Raw genomic sequence first — 14324 nt, 5'->3', positions numbered from 1 at the left:
CACAGAACAGTGTCTGATACTCATTAGCTATTTATTGAATATATTATGAGTTGTCATCTCATAACTTTACAAAGAATTACATGCATTTTTCTATACGATGAATGCATTGCTGGAAAATCCCACATTCCTAAAATCTCACACTGAAAATTACAGATTTTACAGGAAAAAAACAGTGTTGTTGGAACAAACTCAAAACCTATGTGGCTTTTCTAATAAAAACAGTAACTGGTGGAGACAACATATCCAGAAACATTTACAGGGGTGCCTGGGTGGCTCAGTGGGTTAACGCCTCTGCCTTCTGCTCAGGTCATGGTCCCAGGGTCCTGGGATCAAGTCCCACCATCGGGCTCTCTGCTCCGCGGGGAGCCTGCTTCCTCCTCTCTCTCTGCCTGCCTCTCTGCCTATTTGTGATCTCTGTCAAATAAATAAATAAATAAATAAATAAATAAATAAATCTTTAAAAAAAAAAAAAAAGAAAAGAAAGAAAAGAAACATTTAGAGTGGCAATGCCTGGTCACAGGTGCTGAGATAATGCAGAAGCAAAAGAGCTCAGAGCCAGTGGGGCTGCCATTAAAGCAGGCCAAGGAGGACGTGAAACTTGTCACAAGCCAAGAGCCATGCTAGTCTGGGGGTGCACCTCTGAAGAAAGGTATCTGAGTGTCAATTCTGATTCTTAATTATCTTAAAATGGAGCTGAAAGGACTCCCACCTATGCAGCAGCTAAGCTTGTCTGTTGTTTTCTTCCTGATAATCATCCTGTTTCCACTATTTCAGCTTCCCTTACCTTCTTTATATGAATAGACAGAATTTGCACATTCTAGTGCTATCATTCCCCTATTTGCCAACTGCATATAAGCTAACTGATATCAAAGAAACACATGTGAAGTTCACTGCAGGCTCCCAAGCTCGCTGATTAGGGGTCAGCAAACCATGGCCTATGAGCCCAACCCAGCCTGCTGCCTGTATAATTAAATAAAGTGTTACCAGAACACATCCATGTTTATTCACTTACATATGCTTATGGCTGTGTTGCACCACAACCAGACTGGAATTGTTGTGACAGAGATCTTAGGGCCCACAAAGTCAAAAAAATTTATTCAGAAAAAGTTTGCAGACTCTGCTTTAAATCACCATGAATGAATTAGAGGCATCACAAAATGTCCTTAAAAATGATGTCTTCCCAACTCCCTGGCCAAAACTCAAGAAAGAAGGGTACAGAGAGTATTCTTCAATGGAAAATAGGCTGTTGGGGAACAACCTGTCCCTGAACCCCTGCAGCAGACACCATGACAGTGGCAACATCTCCTCTTACGATGTACTAAGACATCAGCTTGTTACCAGTTTCACATAGGCAAAGCTGCTGCCACCCCTTTCAATCCTGCCTAAATTCGGAGGGAGTATGGAGAAAAGGAGATCACCTGGGATACACATGTGTATCCTAAAAGTTAAAGAACTCTCTTCTGTAATGTGATAATCATTGCCATATATGAATTTCATAATTTCTTGAAACACATTATCTATTTTACTTCCTTGATGGTATTTATGCTTTAATTTATGGCTATAACAATAAAGGGCAGCCCCTTATCCTTCTAAAAAGAACTCACAGGAAATAGCTCTGATTAAAAGAAGAAACTGGTGTTTCCTTTCTCCATTAGAAAACACTACAACATAAAGTCCCAAAGCCCTTTTAACTCACATAAATAGGTAACAGAGACTATAAAACATTTAGAGTTTTGGGGCACCTGGGTGGCTCAGTCAGTTAAGCATCTGCCTTCAGCTCAGGTCATGATCCCAGGGTGCTGGGATTGAGCCCTGCATGGAGCTCGCCTGCTCAGTGGGGAGTCTGCTTCTCCCTCTGCTTCTCCTACCCGCCTTCCCTCCCCCATGCTCTCTCTCTCTCAAATAAATTCTTTTTTTTTTTTTTAAGATTTTATTTATTTGACAGAGAGAGAGAGAGCACACAAGCACAAACAGAGGGAGCAGCAGGCAGAGGGAGCTCTCTGAGTAAGGCAGATGCTTAACTGACTGAGCAACCCAGGTACCTCTAAATAAATAAATTCTAAAAAAAAAAAGTTAGGGAATGCCTGGGTGGCCCAGTGGGTTAAGCCTCTGCCTTTGGCTCAGATCAGTTTCAGGGTCCTGGGATTGAGCAACACATCAGGCTCCTTGCTCAGCAGGGAGCCTGCTTCTCCGGCTCCCTTGTCTGCTTACTTGTAATCTCTATCTCTCTGTCAAATAAATAAATAAAATCTTTTAAAAAAATTAGAGTTTTTAAGAAACAACTACGTGTTCCATAAAACATAAGCAGCCTCTATAGTTTTATTGTAGTCAAAAATTGCTTTACTAAGTTCATCCTATATCCTTTAGATTGCCATGGATTAATTTTACTTTCTTGGGTCCTTTTAAATAATCCAACATTTTTCACAATAGACTGATTGTTCTTTAAACCACTATTCCCTTGTTTATCAAATGATGGGATTTACCCCATTTTTCAAAATACACATAATCCTTTCTAACCTCCTCTGTGTTCTCCCATACCTGGTACTTGTATCTCTCACGGTCTGTCTCCCTCACCAAGGTCAGGAGCTTCTTCTGAGTTCATAACAGCAAGGACCATATTATACTGATCATGGTATGCCAAGTGCTCAAGCAAAGTGGTGCTATTCTGTGTGTGCTTCCCTTGTTTTCATTCAACATCTGTTTACTAAGGAACCTAACATGTTCCAGGCAAGCAGAGCTACAACAATGAACAAAATCAGACATGGTCTCTGCCCTACTGGAGCTTGCAGTCTAGGGGAGAATAAAACAACAGTCAAATAATTGTTCTGATGAAAGCATTACATAAATGATCTAAAAGAAAAAAACAGACTTTTGTGAGAGCACATAAAGGACACTGACTTCATCAAGGAATTCAGAAAATATATCCTCAAGAAGATTTAAGCTGACCCTTGAAGGCTGAGTAGGTGTTAACTAAGGGAAGGGGAAATGGTAAGGGACAACATTCCATATGGAGAAAACATAAATGCAAAGGGCCTGCGGCAGGAGGAAGAAATGCATTTTCAAGGAACCAGAAGAAAGCTGCAGAGGCATGAACAGACAGCAAGGAGGAGAGTTGTATGAGTTAAGACTGGATAAGAAGGGTAGAGGTCAGACCACACAAGGCCATGAGATCACTCATGGTAAGTTTAGTCCTCATTCTGTAAACAGCAGCAAGCCATAGTGGGGGTGGGGTTCGTGCGTGGGTGTGTGTGGGTGTGTGTGTGTGCGCCGGTGTGTGCATGTAGTCCTCATTCTGTAAACAAGAGCAAGCCATAGAGGGGGTGGGGTGGCTGTGTGTGTATGTGTGTGCAGCATATTTTCATTTTGAAAAGACCACTCTGGCAAAATATTTGAAAAATGAATACTGCTACAAAAGGACCATTCAAATCCTCCTAATCTCTGTTAGATGAATAAAGAAATAAATACTAAAGCTTATTTGGTAGAAGGAAGCAAATGAAATTAGATATTCTTTAAAAGACAAATCAGTTACTGGTCAGGGTGCCAGTAAAATCCTAATTTGATGGACCGACAGACAAAATCGGACAAGGGAATGGAGTCTGAGGCTGTGGATGCTGAAGCATCAGGACCCAGACAAAGCATCAATTTCTCTTTATCCTAAGGTGTTGCGATGTGAAGTGCAGGTTACATTAGTTACTTGGCATTCTGAAACATGAGAGGAACCAACAAGGCAGCACAGAAAATCATGCTACGTTATGCTGTTGTTATGATTTGGGTCCAGAAGGGCACCTTCAATCTGGACGGAGAGAATCCCCAGATCCCGAAGCTGCTGGTTGTTGCTCTGAGCCAGCATCCGGAGCCGCTCCGCTGCTTCCCGGGGGATGTTGAATGTCACTCGTACACTGTTCCAGGGCTCCACCTTCTGTACCTTTAGCTTGCTGGATTCTTGGTCATGAAAGAAAGCGAATAATATTAGTAGTCTTTTCGCCACCAGAAATGGGACAAACACACACCACATACGACAAACCAACCAAAAAAAAAGAACAAGACAGAGCACTGGCTTGGAGTAGCTGTGAGAGCTTAGTCTCTGGCATTAGCTAGATTTCAAATCTAATCCCAGCTTTACCACTTAGCACCTGGGTGGTTATGAACAAATTATTTAACCTTTTTGAAAGTAACCCGTCTCTTCTTTAAAACCAGTATGACATTGTGAGTACTATATGAGAACATATATGCCAAAAACCTAGCACAGGACCTGATGCACTAAATACATGGAAAGCAGTAAGATGGAGTAGGGAATATAAGAGAGAAGAAGAGAGAGATAAGTTTAAATGAATAGACTTAGGTCTACTTCTGGCCTCAGTTCAATGTTTGTGAACTGGCATCATGAGAACATTTAAGTCTCAAATTTCAATGAAATTCTATAAAAAATATGGGATGCAGATTATGCCAATTCATACTCATTTTTAAATATTAACAAGTATCTCTGTGCAAGATATTCATAAAGACAGGGAGAAATCATTTCTTCTAATTTTAATTCTTCAATTTAAATTTTTATCTTTGATTTTAAATGTTCTTCCTGCTTTAAATAAGAATATAATTTTCACCGAAGCATACTGAACTGAAGGGAAAAACAATGTAATTTCATAACAAAGCTTCAGTTAGGATATGAAAACATTATATTTCACCAAGTCTAAAAAGTCAATGCAAACTTCAGGACATGTTTTTAAAAGAAGAGATAGAAGTTAATTGAGGAGGTTAACGTTGCTTGTAATTGTGTTTTACAGATTCCAAGTAAATCGTAGGCCCAGTTAGCTGATAAAAAAAACCTTTTTTCGGGGCACCTGAGTGGCTCAGAGGGTTAAAGCCTCTGCCTTCGGCTCAGGTCATGATCTCAGGGTCCTGGGATCGAGCCCCGCATCGGGCTCTCTGCTCAGCAGGGAGCCTGCTTCCTCCTCTCTCTCTGCCTGCCTCTCTGCCTACCTGTGATCTCTGTCTGTCAAATAAATAAATAAAATCTTTAAAAAAAAAAAAAAAAAAAAAAACCTTTTTTCAACAACCCCAGACAAAATAATTTTCTCTTTTGTTATGAACTTGGCTAAATGGAAGTCTTTGGTATCTTCTACTCAGATATACATTACAATATAAAGAAAATGGGTCATACAGGTATATGTGTTGTCAAAATCAGATATATCTACAGATAGAAGAAAGTGCCTGCATGTTGCTTAAAGCCCCTTCCAGCTCCAAAATCAGTATGAAAGTGGCTGACATTGAAAGGTCTAACTTACTGAAACATGGAGTTCCTTTGTTCTAATGTGTAAAAAAGAGACAACTTGCTAAGAGCAGTTAGAGAATACAAAGCAATTGAGAAAGGATTAGGCAATATTTAGTTCAAGTCTATTTTACAGGTGAGGAAACAGGTCAAGCAAGTGATCTGCCTCGAATCCTGTGGTTACCTAGCAGCATCAGAGATGGCATTAACATCCACCCCTGATTCTCAGGTCAACTTCCTTTCCATTACACTTATGCCTCCAAATAGCAAAACACAGGAAGCTAGGGATCTTGGTTACACAGAGTACAGATGCTATAGGGCTTCCTCCCAATCTAAGGAGTACTAGAATCTTATACAAAGTCCAGACAAACATCAAATTTGCTTATGATATTATCTATTTGTGATATGGTTACCAAAAAATTCCTTGCCTATAATGTGGTTATATTTTTTCAGATGTTTTTTAAACTTCCATCATATTTGAAAAGATTTGACAAAAAATACTTTTGGACCAAGAATACAATCTAATATACGGTGATAACATCATAAATCTGGGTTTGGTAATTTATTTGAAAGCCATAAACTGATTCAGCTATCTAGCTATGTATGTTTTATTTTTTATTTTTTTGATGTAAAATTAAAGCCCCACTGTGGGGCTTGAATTCGCAACCCAGAGATCAAGAGTCAAAAGCTCTACCAACTGAGCTAGCCAAGAGCCCCTGATTCAGCAATCTAAGCCAAGAAAAAATGTGGGTTATTAAGAGCAAAGATCAAATTCACGCTCATTGACACTCTTACCTCTGTGTAATATGATATTATAATACAGATTTAATTACATGTATGCTGCTGTAGCCTGGAAAAGCTCTTATATTATATTGTGACCATGATTATGATGACAATGATGGGGATTACTGCAACTTTTAACACATTAAATTCTCTAATACTACGCTTCACACAGGGAAAAAAAAAACTGTTGAGAAAATGACAGCCTCCCTCCTGACATCAAATCTCAAAGGAAGAAAAAAAAACCCACCAAGCCTAAAAAAGCTAATCAGCACTTGATCACATCAGGATTTGTGATAAAAGGATAAAACCCAGGCGTGCCTGGTGGTGGAGTCAGTTAAGTGTCCGGCTTTTGGTTTCAGTGCAGGCGGTGATCTCAGGGTGGTGAGACTGAGCCCCATGTTGGGTTCTATGCTGGGCGCAGTCTGCTTGAGATCCTTTATTCCTCTCCCTCACCCTCCATGCTTCTCTCTCTCTCTCTCTCTCTCTCAGGAAAGAAAGAGAAAGGAAGGAAGGAAGGAAGGAATAAAATCTAGGCTTTGTACTATGTCTGATGAGAGTGGGTTAAACTGTGCTAACCAAAATGATGCAGAATATCTAAACCAAAATTCAAAAAAAACGAATGCCCACAAGACCAAGACAGGTAATCTAAATGTATGAAGAGGTCACAGGGGAGCGGTGTGAGTTGAGGGCCTGCCCCAAATAGCAGCTGCTTCTCATCACCATCAGGGAAATAGAGTTCAATGTTATCAGATCTTTCCATTTCTGGAGCTAAATCCAAAGTCGTCTATATTTGTATGTTAAATACTTCAATTTAAAAAACAATGGTGGGCGCCTGGGTGGCTCAGTGGGTTAAGCCACTGCCTTCGGCTCAGGTCATGATCTCAGGGTCCTGGGATCGAGTCCCACATCGGGCTCTCTGTTCGGCAGGGAGCCTGCTTCCCTCTCTCTCTCTCTCTGCCTGCCTCTCCGTCTACTTGTGATCTCTCTCTATCAAATAAATAAATAAAATCTTTAAAAAAAAAAAAAAATAAAAAACAATGGTAATGAAATTTAAACATTAAAGAAACAGAAACTAAGGTAGAGCCATAACACATGGTTGCAGGCTGGATCCTGCCAATTGGTAACCTCTAATCTAAAATTTAAAAAAATATATTTCACATACATTTTAAGTAGAAACACAAAGTAAAAAGATCTTTCTAAGCTTTAAGGGGCCTTCAAGATCCAGTATTGAAGGAAGGAAGAGAAACTGAAGATCAGAGAGTGAAAAACAATAAATATGAGTCTTAAGAATTAACTCCTATCCACTAGAGCAGACAATTTAAGGATCACTATGTTAAGCAGTATCTTACCATGTTCAGTTTCTCCATGTTAAAAGAAACACAATAGCATTGCTGTTAAAAAAAAATTCTAGCTCTCTGATTTCAAGCTATATTACAAAGTTATAGTAATCAAAACGGTATAGTACTGGCACAAAAACACACAGATCAATGGGACAAAACAGAGAGCCCAGAAAAAAACCCACATGTATAAGGTCAATTAATTTACAACAAAGGAGCCAAGAATACACAATGAGGAAAGGACAGTCTCTTCAATAAGTGTTGCTGGGAAAACTAGACAGCCATTTGCAAAGGAATGAAACTGGACCACTACCTTTACACCATACACAAAAGTTAACTCAAAATGGATTAAAGACTTGATATAAAATCTGAAACATTAAACTAGAAGAAAACATAGGTGGTAAGTTCCTTGACATTGGTCGTGACAAGTTTTTTCAATGGCACACAAAAAAGCAAAGGAAATAAAAACAAAAACTAACAAGTGGAACCACATCAAACTAAAAAGCTTCCACAGAGCAAGGACGACTAACAGGTACAGGGAAGGTGACCAACATCACTTATCATTAGGGAAATGCAAATCAAAACCACAATGAGATACCACCTTATATCTGTTGAAATGGCTATTAGTGACCAACAAACAAAACAAGTGTTGGTGAGGTTAAAGAGAGTTTTGGTGAGAATGCAAACTGGTGCTGCTACTTTGGAAAACAGTATGGAGGTTCCTCAAAAAATTAAAAATAAAACTATCACATGATCCAGCAATCTTACTTCTGAATATTTATCTGAAGAAAACAAAAACAATAACTCAAAAAGACAGCTGCACCCCCATGTTCACTGCAGCATTATTTATAAAAACAAAGATATGGAAACAACTTAAGTGTCTGTGGATGGATCAATGAACATAGAAAATATGGTGTATATATAGAAAATGGACTATTATTCAGCCATAAAGAAGAATCTTGCCATTTAAAACAAACATGGATGGACCCTCAGGGCATTACGCTAAGTGAAATAAGCAGACAAAGTCAAATATAATATGTGGAATCTTAAAAAACAAAAACAAAAACAAAAAACACCAAGCTCATAGATACAGGGAACAGACTGGTGGTTGACAGAGGTCAGGGAGGTGAGGGGAGTGCGTAAAATGGGTGAAGGAGGTCAAAAGGTACAAAGTTCCAGTTATTGTCACAGGGATGTAATGTACAGCATAGTGACTATGATTAACAACACTTTATTCCATATTTGTAAATTGCTAAGACAGTATATCTTAAAAGTTCTCATCACAAGAAAACAAAATTATAACTATGTATGGTGACAGATGTTACTAGATTTATTGTGGCGATCATTTCATAATACATACAAATATGGAATGGTATGTTGTATATCTGAAACTAATATAATTTTATATGTTACTTAAAATCCTGCACTTATAATCAGCTTTTCAATCCAGTATAACAGTTTTACTCCATAAAACTCAAGATAATCATGGAGGAGCAAATACTTTTAAAAAAGAATAACAAAAAGAAGAAAATAATAAAGCAAATTACCCATGTGTAACAAATTAGGCACATTCTCCAATATTGTGTCCAATTTCCATTTGAAGTCTTTATCATCTATATTTCCTTTGAAGGCCACAAAGATTGTGGAATCCTCCAAAATACTATCACTTTTTGTGTCATCATCTTCTAATCCAGAATCAAAATCCATCTCTGAGTCTTCCATTGTTGATGAACACAAGGAAGTATAGATGTCTTCTAAGTTTGGAAGGTCATCCAAAACCATGGTGAATATTATTCCAGTAGCATATGCCAAATGGAGAATAAGAAAACCTTTAAAAAAAGAAGATATAAAAAGGGTATTACAATGCATAATTATAGAATCAACAATGTATAATCCACTGTTCCATGAAAACTGTAATTTATTTGCCAGTAATAAGAAAGCACATATAAAAAATTAAGAAATTACAGAGAGGATAAACTAAGATATTCTATAATAATTAACTCTTAAAAATAGGGCGCCTACTCAGCAGGGAGTCTGCTTCTCCCTCTGCCCCAACCCCTGCTTGTGCTTGCTCTCGCTCCTTCTCTCTCAAAAATAAATAAATAAATAATCTTTAAAGAAATACCTGAAATAAAAATTTAGCAGTTTTAAAGAAAGTTCCTTTTATTATAATGTTTAGGTCTATTATGTCATATGTTACCATTTGGTAGGCCTATAATATGGGGAGGAGGGAACAAGAGATCACAAGAAAATAAAACAAGTTATATTTAGAGAATTTTTAAAAAAGATTTTATTTAGTTATTTGAGAGAGTGAGAGACAGAGAGAGAAGCAGATTCCCAGCTGAGCAGGGAGGCTGAAGCTAGGCTCGATTCCAGGACCCTGAGATCAAGACCTGAGCCAAAGGCAGATGCATAACAGTCTGAGCCACCCAGGCACCCCAAGAATTAATTTATATAAACTTTTAACTGACCCCAGATAGCAAGGGGCTCCCCAAGGCTCCCCTTATTCCTGTCATGACAAAAGTTTCAGTGGAGCCAATGATTTTAGAGCCATTCTCTTTCTCTAATATGAAAAGCACAACCTGATCCAACTAAAAACATCCAGAGGACTACCTAAAATCCTAAAGTCTTGAGGATCCTTTAAAATAACTTTTAGGGGAGCCTGGGTGGCTCAGTCATTAAGTGCCTGCCTTCAGCTCAGGTCGTGATCCCAAGGTCCTGGGATCGAGCCCCACATTGGGCTCCCTGCTCCGCGGGAAGCCTGCTTTCTCCCTCTCCCACTCCCCCTGTTTGTGTTCCCTTTCTCACTGTCTCTCTCTCTGTCAAATAAATAAATTAAATCTTTTTTTTTTAAAGATTCAATTTATTTATTTGACAGAGAGCGAGAGAGGGAACATAAGGTGTGGTGGTGGGAGAGGGAGAAAGCAGGCTTCCCGCGGAGCAGGGAGCCCGATATGGGGCTCGATCCCAGGACTCTGCGATTATGACCTGAGCTGAAGGCAGAGGCTTTAACCCACTGAGCCACCCCAGGTGCCCCTAAATAAATAAAATCTTTTAAAAAATTAAATAAAAAAAACTTCTGGAGGGTTATGAATAGTACTATGGCTAAATAATAATAATTCAGGAACAAAACAAACAAAAATATTTAAAAATACTTTTAGGCAAGGAAAATAAGTGGTTAACATATGTTTATGGAGGAAAACAACTGCATCCAGGACAGAACTAAATTACTTTTTAACTTTTAGATCTAGAGAAGTCCCATTATCTGCTATTTTCAGTTATGTTGTCTACCAAAGAGTACCTGTACTGAAGTTTACACCATGTGGCCATTTCCTCCATTAGCTGTGGGACTGAAGATCACATTCTTAACCCAAAAGTGAGTGAACATTAATTTTTTAGCATCTCTGGTAAGTGAGGATGACATGGAAGCATAAGAACCTCACATAACTCTTCTAATTTCAAAACATTCTATACATAAACTGTAATTACAACTATGTATTTTTTAAAAGATGGATAAGAAAAAAGGGCTGAAAAAAAATCCACTAAAATACAAGAGGTTTGATTGTGGTAGGCTGGTAAGATCACTAGTTAATTTTCTTTTCCTATTTTCCAAATATGGTAGAAGTCACTGGGGACATGCAAAACTTTCCAAGGCAGAATGAAGTAGATTCCCAAACTAAATCATTTCAGGGTAATATTTCAGGATAGCCAAACAGCTCCAGTTGATAAAGGAAAGCTCTTTTTTTTTTTTTTAAATATTTTATTTATTTGACAGAGATCACAAGTAGGCAGAGAGGCAGGCAGAGAGAGAGGAAGGGAAGCAGGCTCCCCACTGAGCAGAGAGCCCGACGTGGGGCTCGAACCCAGGACCCTGAGATCATGACCTGAGCCGAAGGCAGAGGCCCCAACCCACTGAGCCACCCAGGCGCCCCAGGAAAGCTCTTTTTTATTAAAAAAAAAAAAAAAAAAAAGTGAACTTAAATATAAAAATGGCATTAGAAAAATCACAATTTTGTGATCTCTAATAAAGTAATTCAGAAAAGGATCATTAATAAGAGTAAAAACAACATGTGAAAAGTTGACAGAGAACTAACTGGATATTCACATGATGTCAAAGTATCATTCTAGAGATCTGCTGCTTGGCAAAGGGAAAACTAACTTCACAGTGGGTGGCTCTGGCTGTCATCACCTAAACACAATGACCAAACCACATCACTAACAGAAAAAAACCCAGAAACTATGTACAATATTAATTGCACAGTATTACCCATGAAATATTCCTGCAGGGGCACCTGGGAGGCTCAGTTGGTTAAGCAACTGCCTTGGGCTCAGGTCATGATCCTGGAGTCCCAGGATTGAGTCTCACATCAGGCTCTTTGCTCAGCGGAGAGTCTGCTTCTCCCTCTGACCAGACCCCCATGCGCACTCTCTCTCAAATAAATAAAATCTTAAAAAAAGAAAGAAAGAAAGAAAGAAATATTCCTGTCAAAAATGTTTAACCTGACTCTAACAAGTCTTTATACAGGAGAGAGACAAGAACTTAAATAACTCTGTGAAGAAGTATTCAGACAAATCTAGAGGGTAGGATTTCTAGAGCATAATGGGCTTGGCCTCTTCAGTAAGTAAATGGTCATGAAAGAAGAAAAAGGTGGGTGAAAATATTCTATGTTAAAAGAGATTTAAAAGACTTAAAAATCAAAAGCAGTGTATGGGGGTGCCTGGGTGGCTCAGTGGGTAAAGCCGCTGCCTTCGGCTCAGGTCATGATCTCAGGGTCCTGGGATCGAGTCCTGCATCGGGCTCTCTGCTCAGTAGGGAGCCTGCTTCCTCCTCTCTCTCCCTCTGCCTACTTGTGATCTCTCTCTGTCAAATAAATAAATAAATAAAAATCTTTAAAAAAAAAAAAACAAAAGCAGTGTATGGTCTTTTATTAGGTCTTTTATTTGTTATAAAACAAAACATGGGATGCCTGGGTGGCTCAGTGGGTTGAACCTCTGCCTTTGGCTCGGGTCATGGTCTCAAGGTCCTGGGATTGCCTGGGTGGCTCAGTGGGTTAAAGTCTCTGCCTTTGGCTCAGGTCATGATCCCAGAGTTCTGGGATCCAGCCCCCCATTGGGCTCTCTGCTCAGCGGGGAGCCTGCTTCCCTTCCCTCTGCCTGCCTCTCTGCCCACTTGTGATCTCTCTGACAAATAAATAAATAAAAATCTTTTAAAAAATAAATAAAAATCAAAAAGATTCATCCATCCATCCATTCACTTTGAGAGAGAGAGAGAGAGAGAGAGAGAGAGAGCGCGCGTACAAGCGCAGGGGGAGTGGCAAAGGGAAAGGGAAAGAGAAAGAATCTCAAGTACACTCCCCACTGAGCACAGTGCCTGACAAAGGGCTCAGTCTCTCAACCCTGAGATTATGACCTGAGCTGAAATCAAGACTCAGATACTTAACTGACACAGCCACCCAGGTACCCTGGGGAATTACTGCTAATTTTGTTAGGTGTGACAATAATGGGGTTATGGACAATGTTTTTACTGTTTAAGAGATGCATACTGAAGCACTCTGGGGGGTAAAATGTCATATGCTTATAATTTACTTTAAAATAATTAAGGGGGAGGGGGCATCTGCGGGGCTCCATCAGTTACATGTCTGACTTCAGCTCAAGTCATGATCTCAGGGTCCTGGATGGAGCCCCATGTCTGGATCCATGTTTAGCAGGGAGCCTGCTTGTCCCTCTCCCTCTGCTCCTCCTCCTGCTCTCTTGCTCACTCTCACTCTTTCTCTCTCAAATAAATAAAATCTTTAAAAATATATATATATTGAGGAGAAAAATAGATTAAGCAAATATGGCAAAAGGTTAATAAAGGTTAAATATAGATGATGGGTATATAGATGTTCCTTATACTTTTGTTTGTAATATAATTTTATAAAATGTTTGAAATTTTTCGGGGCACCTGGGTGGCTCAGTGGGTTAAAGCCTCTGCCTTTGGCTCAGGTCATGATCCCAGGGTCCTGGGATCGAGCCCTGCATTGGGCTCTCTGCTTGGCAGTGAGCCTGCTTCCCTTCCTCTCTCTCTGCCTGCCTCTCTGCCTACTTGTGATCTCTGTCTGTCAAATAAATAATAAACACAATCTTTAAAAAAAATTTTTTAAATAAATAAATAAATAAAATGTTTGAAATTTTTCATAATAAAAATTAAAAAAGAAAGAAAGAAAAGAAAAAAGCAAGCATACCAGCAACACAGCCCTGCTCCAAGGTAAAACTCTACCAGACATTGGGAAGGCTTAGAAGCTTACTTATGAACATGTTCCAAATCACAGTAGGATTAAAAATAAACAAATATATTTAAACATATATATTTGTAAATGTGTAAGTTTATATTACTTATAAGTATATAAATTTATATAACATATGTATTATACATATAACCAGCTAATATGCACCAGATTTACATTTAAATCTGAAGAGAAAGGACTGGTGTAGGTAGTTGAATAATGAGAAAAGACTGTCACACGCCATTCAGATTATCAACTTGACTGTCATCTGAACAAAAGATGATCTATATCAGAAATCACAAACTCACATACTCACAGGGTCAGGCAGATAAAATAAGAGAAGAACACTGGATATTAAATGCATTTGCACATACTGTATGAATGATTTGGGCAATAGAAAATTCACATACCATCTATGCTAAGTAGTCACTGCTCTGCTCCAGCTTATTACTTTCATTTTGGAAGATTGGGAGGCGTTGTGCCAGGCCCAGCACTAGTAGATGTTCTGAATTTTAGGAAAAGACTAAAATCTATTCAGTGAAGTCTCCAGATTTTAAAACAGTTTTACATTTTGGAAAATACTCTGCAGGCTAAATGAAACATTTTAACTGTATAAGGCTCAGGCACCACTTTTCAATTTCTATGACTCACATAACTGACTAGTCCAAC

The 14324-nt window shown here is 38.8% G+C and overlaps 1 protein-coding gene across 8 annotated transcripts in view; it reads right to left on the bottom strand.

Annotated features, from left to right (window-relative positions):
* The window catches only part of NCOA6 (nuclear receptor coactivator 6), a 106541-nt gene that overhangs the window by 45190 nt on the left and 47027 nt on the right, over nt 1-14324 (bottom strand). For all 8 annotated transcript variants that reach the window (XM_032350887.1, XM_032350891.1, XM_032350895.1 and 5 more), the window contains 2 exons: nt 8937-9218; nt 3787-3942 (listed from right to left, as the gene is read on the bottom strand). In XM_032350887.1, the coding sequence (XP_032206778.1) occupies nt 3787-3942; nt 8937-9171 (391 nt within the window). In that variant the 5' untranslated portion in view covers nt 9172-9218. The remainder of the gene's footprint in view (nt 1-3786; nt 3943-8936; nt 9219-14324) is intronic.

The sequence above is a fragment of the Mustela erminea genome, chromosome 7 (genome assembly GCF_009829155.1).
Source record: "Mustela erminea isolate mMusErm1 chromosome 7, mMusErm1.Pri, whole genome shotgun sequence".
Taxonomy (NCBI): domain Eukaryota; kingdom Metazoa; phylum Chordata; class Mammalia; order Carnivora; family Mustelidae; genus Mustela; species Mustela erminea.
Note: the sequence above shows the minus strand (reverse complement) of the source record. Positions and strands in the feature narration are given on the sequence as shown.